Source organism: Chlorocebus sabaeus, chromosome 12 (assembly GCF_047675955.1).
Source record: "Chlorocebus sabaeus isolate Y175 chromosome 12, mChlSab1.0.hap1, whole genome shotgun sequence".
NCBI classification, from domain to species: domain Eukaryota; kingdom Metazoa; phylum Chordata; class Mammalia; order Primates; family Cercopithecidae; genus Chlorocebus; species Chlorocebus sabaeus.
Window position 1 is genome coordinate 66,308,930 of NC_132915.1, and position 6,331 is coordinate 66,315,260.

At 43.5% G+C, this 6,331-nt stretch overlaps 1 protein-coding gene across 1 annotated transcript; it reads right to left on the reverse strand.

Moving 5' to 3' along the window:
- Positions 1-4,507, reverse strand: TOMM5 (translocase of outer mitochondrial membrane 5). The gene is made up of 2 exons (XM_037998243.2): positions 4,304-4,507; positions 1-516 (listed from the first exon to the last, which is right to left on the reverse strand). The coding sequence occupies exons 1-2, from the start codon at positions 4,422-4,424 to the stop codon at positions 482-484; spliced, it is 156 nt and encodes a 51-aa protein (XP_037854171.1). The 5' UTR covers positions 4,425-4,507; the 3' UTR covers positions 1-481.
- Positions 4,508-6,331: the final 1,824 nt, after the last annotated feature.

The window sequence follows — 6,331 nt, forward strand, 5'->3', positions numbered from 1 at the left end:
TTTTTCTTAATCGATATGTTTATTAAAAACATAGACTAATGATCCTGTGCTTAAAAGTTGTTGTGGTTATGTGTTGATTTCCACGAAACATAACTATTAAGAGACTCTTCACAAATATACTCTGGGCAGAAAAGGTAAACAGAAATGACTGACAAGACAGTGCCATTTCAGACACAGCTCCCTCAATACTTGCTAGAAAATGGAGTTTGACATTATTTACAATTATACCAGTATTGTCAGAGGCGAAATGTCACAGGGATAAGGGTACACCAGATCATGAGACATCGTTTCATACTTCCCAAATAGTTTTAAATTTTAGCTTTGAACGTCAGTTACCAGAGCCAAACTTGTTCTTAACAAGCAGAATTTTATGTCCATTCAAAGAGTCTCTTACACCTTTCTGGGCCTATTCACTTGCAGAGAGGAGTCGAAACTGTAACCAGGCTCTTCATATCGTGCATTCATATGAGATGTCCAGTCTTCATATGCTGTCCAATTTCTTTAAGATAAATGGAGCTGAAAGAAAAATAAATCTAAAATTAGTTTTCAAATCTATTAGTCCATAGGCTACATTATAAAATTATAAGACTGGGGAAGGAAACCTTATAGGTTTATTCAACATGTTTTTGAAAATAACTCCAAGTGATGGTCAAGCATCTGCCTGTACAACGCAGCAAAAGGGACTCATTGCCTTCCAAAGCAGCCCATTCTACTGTCATTCAGCTATTACTGTAAATTTCATTCTTATACTATGTAAAACCTTTTCTCCAGATAGGTTGCCCCTTAGGATGATAAAGTATAAATCCAATTCTTTTTCAAATGATAATCCTTTACTCTGGCGATTTATTTTAACTGTAAAAGGAACTCTAGAGGAAACAAATGGGTATTTTTCACCTGCGGTGGCTCAAGCCTGTAATCCCAGCACTTTGGGAGTCCGAGGCGGGCGGATCACAAGGTCAGGAGATCGAGACCATCCTGGCTAACATCGTGAAACCCCGTATCTACTAAAAAAAAAATACAAAAAAATTAGCCGGGCGTGGTGGCGGGCACCTGTAGTCCCAGCTACTCGGGAGGCTGAGGCAGGAGAATGGTGTGAACCCGGGGGGCGGAGCTTGCAGTGAGCCGAGATCGCGCCACTGCACTCCAGCCTGTGGCACAGAGCAAGACTCCGTCTCAAAAAAAAAAAAAAAAAAAAAAAAAAAACTCATTTGAAAGGCAGAAGTTATGGAAAAACACTGGACTAGAGAACCAGAAGAGCTGGACACTGCTAGAGAAAAAAGGAGGAAAATATATTTTGGATCTCTTACTGATTAGCTCTGTATCACTTACATACTCTAATCACATCTGATACAGTCCTACCTCAGTCATTAAGAGGGTCTAATAAGATCATGTACATAGAAATGTCTAGAAAAGTAAGTGTCAACATATAGATCTAAAGAAGTGATATTACTGTTCGGTGTAAAAGTGTTGTGACCAAAAAAAGTTACTCAAATCACCTTCTTTCTCAATACTCATACAAATAGAACACTTTGTTATTTTTTTTTTTTCCAGTCCCCCGAGTAGTTGGGACTATAGGCACATGCCACCATGCCTGGCTAATTTTTGTATTTTTTCAAAAGACGGGGTCGCCATGTTGCCAAGGCTGGTCTTGAACTCCTGAGCTCAAGCAACCTGCCCTCCTCAGCCCCGCAAAGTGCTGAAATTACAGGCATTGAGCCGCTGTACTCAGCTCAATTTGTTAATATTAAACTGAAGACACTGAGATCTGTCAGAAGCTGATAAAGTCAGCAGTATATCCAACCTTTTCTACTAATTCTTAACGACAGAAAATAATCCGTGAAATAATCAATGGATAAGCAAAATGTGATATATCCTTCCAATAGAAACTTATTTAGCCATCAAAATGAAGTTCTGACACATGCTACGACATGGATGAATCTTGAAAACCTTATGCTAAGTGAAATAAGCCAGACACAAAAGGCCATGCATTTGACGATTTCATTTAAATGAAATATCCAGGGCCAGGTGTGGTGGCCCACACCTGTAATCCCAACACACTAGAAGGTGGAAATGAGAAGGATTGATAGAGCCCAGTAGTTCGAGACCGACCTGGGCAACAAAATGAAACCTCGTGTCTACAAAAATTAGCAGGGCGTGCTGGCGTGTGCCTGCAGTTTTAGTTACTCAGGAGGCTGAAAGTAGTTGGATCACTTGAGCCCAGGAGGTCGAGGTTGCTGTGAGTCACGATCGCTGCAGCCTCCACCTCTGCCCTCTAGCTTGGGCAACAGAGCAAGACCCTGTCTCAAAAAAAAAAAAAAAAAAAAAAAAAAAAATTCCAGAATAGACAAATCCATAGAGAAAAAGTAGATGAGTAGCTGTGAAAGGCTGTAGAAAAGGGAAAATGGGGTAACAATGAATGCGTATGGTGTTTCTTCTAGGGGGAAAGAAAATATTGTCAAATTGTGATGGCTGCACAACTGACTTTGCTAAAAACCACTAAATTGTACACTTTAAATGGGTATATTGTATAATGTACAAATTATATTTCAACTTAAAAGTGAAAATAAACAATTCATATCAAATACAAATTTGCTGAGAAGCAGCAAATATTTTACTGGCAGCTAGATCAATGAAAAAGGCAGGAGGCAGGAAATAAGTAAATTTGGGAGTTGCAAGAAGCTGTTGAAGTAGGATGACATGGGTGTTTCTGTTCCCCAAGACTTGATCTCCTGTGAAAGCAGAGTAATACCACAGACAGTGAAAGAGACACACAATAAGGGAGATCTCGGCCTAGGTCCAACATGAGCCTTCAATAGGATGACCTTGGTATGGCCTTCATTTATTTGAACCATCCCTGCCACTCCATCCAGACTGGCTGGCCAATAATATACAGCAAGGAACAATGGAAAGCATACTGAATTGAGAACGAGAAGGCAGGGCATTCGAGAACTGATCATAAAGCTGCTTCCAGTTCTTATGTTCAGTGTTCCTATAACTCTGATACCGCCCTTCCTTGCTAAGTCCCCTCTGAAAGTAAGTTTTCATATGTAAAATGATATAAAGAATCTTAGGCCCTGCCTCCCTCAAAGGTCCACTGTCAAGACTATATAATGGGAGTAACTTCCTGTCAATTGTAAAATATAGAAAAAAAAAAACCCTCAAATATTTGCATTAATCCTATAGATTCATATTCTTTTTTCCCATTTCTTCCAAAAAAGTAATCATTTACTTCACCCTCTATACAAAGAAACAGAAATGAAGCAAAACTTTTTGGATTTCAAAGGTCAGCACTTTTGAATGGGAAGGAACCTGGCCGCTGGTTCACGCCTGTAATCCCAGCACTTTGGGAGGCCCAGGCAGGCGGATCACCTGAGGTCAAGAGTTCGAGACCAGCCTGGCCAACATGGTGAAACACCCATCTCTACTAAAAATAAAAATATTAGCCGGGCGTGGTGGCACACGCCTATAATCTCAGCTACTCGGGAGGTTGAGGTAGTAGAATGACTTGAACTCGAGAGGCAGAGGATGCACTGGGCTGAGATTGCGCCACTGCACTCCAGCCTGGGCAAGAGGCGAGATTGTCTCGAGAAAAAATAAATAAATAAATAAATAAATAAATAAATAAATAAATAAATAAATAAAAGAAAAGAGAGGGAAGGAACCTGGTATTGAGTTAAGAGTTCTGGATTTTAGGTCAAGATCATTCACTGAATCGCTGAGTGACCTTCCCTACTCTGGTTCCGTTTCTCTGTCTGCAAAACGAGGGAGTTTCTCTAGGGATCATTACTTAAGCTCTTTCAGCTCAAACATTCTTTTTTTTTGAGATGGAGTCTTGTTCTGTCACCCAAGCTGGAGTGCAGTGTCGCGATCTCGGCTCACTGCAACCTCCGCCTCCTGGGTTCAAGCAATCCTCCCACCTTAGTCTCCCGAGGAGCTGGGATTACAGAAGCCCGCCACCACGAACTCCTGACCCCAAATGATCCGCCCGCCTCGGCCTCACAAAGTGCTGGGTAGGATTACAGGCGTAAGCCAACGTGCCCGGCAGCTCAAACATTCTTAAAGCTGGGATAACCAGGATGATTAACCACGCGCGCCGGGCCACCACGTGCACTTCAGTGCCCCGACCCTGACCCGCAGACCTCAAACCGCGCATATGCCCGTCGCCCTCAACGCGTACCCTCCTTGCTCCCCACTACCGTTCAGCTCAGTTCAAGGGCCCCGATGGCCTGTAGGATTAGAGTTAAGGGGTGCCCGCCGGTGAGCTCCCCGCTAGTCTCACAGTCACAGCCCGGGAGACACTCACTGACTCGCAGCAGGGCCACGTAGATGAGAAAGTTCCGTATGGAAGAGATCACATCCTCGCGCATCTTCCGTTTCATCTCCTCCGGGTCCAGCTTCGGCGCGAGGCCCTCAATCCGGAACATCGCGGCTCTGACTTTGCAGTTTCCAGATGCCGCGCTCTCCTCTTCCCAGTGGCCGCCTCGCGCCCGGAACTGGGCCTATCCCCACTTCCTGTTCCCGCCCCCCCCGTTGCCACACTGGACGATGGATGCCTGCAAGGGACATTCCACGTCCTGACCCAGCGGATCTGAAGTGCGGTCTGAGGCTGGCGGCAGCAATCTCAGCAACGCAGACTTGGGTTTCTCCACGCTGTCTTTAATAACATCTGTCTTATACAAAAAACAGCCCGACTCGGTGGCGCGTGCCTGTAATCCCAGCTACTCGGGAGGCTAAGGCAGGAAAATCGCTTGAACCCAGGAGGCGGAGGTTGCAGTGAACCGAAATCGCGCCACTGCACTCCAGCCTGGGCGACAGAGCGAGACTCTGTCTCAAAATAATGATAATAATAATAATAGCAACAACAATAACATCTGTCTTGATCCTGGAGCGCTGCGCTGCAAAGTGCTTTTACGCCCTGGAGGGGACTGTGCACATAAGATACCACTGTAAACAGTGATAACTAACATTTATTGAATATTCAATATAATTGTCTCCTGTGAATTCGATATTATAATCATTTCCTAGATTAGAAAATTGAAGCACAGAGATCTTTAAAACAACTTGCTCAAATGTGCTTTGATTTTTATTTATTTTTTATTGCTAATTATTGTTGTTGAGACTGATCTGGAACTCCTGGTTTCCAGGATCCAAGCGATCATCCCGCCCCCGCCTCCCAAAGTGCTGGGATTACAGGCGTGAGCTACCGCGCCCGGCCCCCAAATGTGCTTAAAAATACCTCAGAGGGGAAAAAAGTATTGTGAGAGATAAATGATGTCAGCAAAATATTAAAAACTGGTGACTTCATATTAGTTAATTATTCTAGTCTTTCTTGACTGTGTTTGAAATTTTACATAAGTTAAAACAAAGAGACAAAGATGAAACTTTTTTTTTTTTTTTTTTTTTTTTGATACAGAGTCTCGCTCTGCCGCCCAGGCCGGAGTGCAGTGGCGCGATTTCAGCTCACTGCAACCTCTGCTTCCCAGGTTCAAGTGATTCTCCTGCCTCAGCCTCCTGAGTAGCTGGGATTACAGGTGCGCACCACCATGCCTGGCTAAATTTTGTAGTTTTTGTAGAGACAGGGTTTCACCATGTTGGCCAGGCTGGTCTTAAACTCCTGACCTCAGGTGATCTGCCCACCTTGGCCTCCAAAAGTGCCGTGATTACAGGCATGAGCCACCGCACCTGGCCTTTTTACAGATTATTGAAGCACAGAGGTCTTTAAAATACTGTTAGCCAAGTAACACAATATGTATAAAGCAAGTTCAAATCTGATCAGCATTTTACAGATGAGTAGAAGGAGGCTCAGAAACCAAGTCCAGCTTTGGTGTGAGCCCCTTGATCTGGAACATCGCAGCTGAAGTCTAAAGTGCACTAAAGTCTGAAGTCATTCTGCTGGTGATGCACAGGACAGGGTTCTAATGCAGAAAATTATCATGTCAAGTTGAATTATCTTTCCCCTGCACCCTACTGCTCATCTGTTAGTCTTTAACAGTGCCCACATGAATGGACATCGCTGGAGTTAGGAGTTTGATGCAACCAGATTTCCTGTCACAGAAGCATCCAAACCGAGTGAGTAGGCTGCTGCCCCAAGTTATACAAGCCAACTAGCCATATCTACTTCTTACACACAAGCCAGATGACTGAATTGCTCACATAATTCAAAACCAGAATGTTCCTTCTTGATTGCATATTGAATAGCAGCAATGGACTTTGGATAAATCAGGACAATAATTTACTATGAGAGCAACTAAAACTATAAGCGCGGTCACCTTTCTGGTTGACAGAATGTAAGACACTGGGGTAAGAAAGGAAACTTATCTGCTTATTCCAG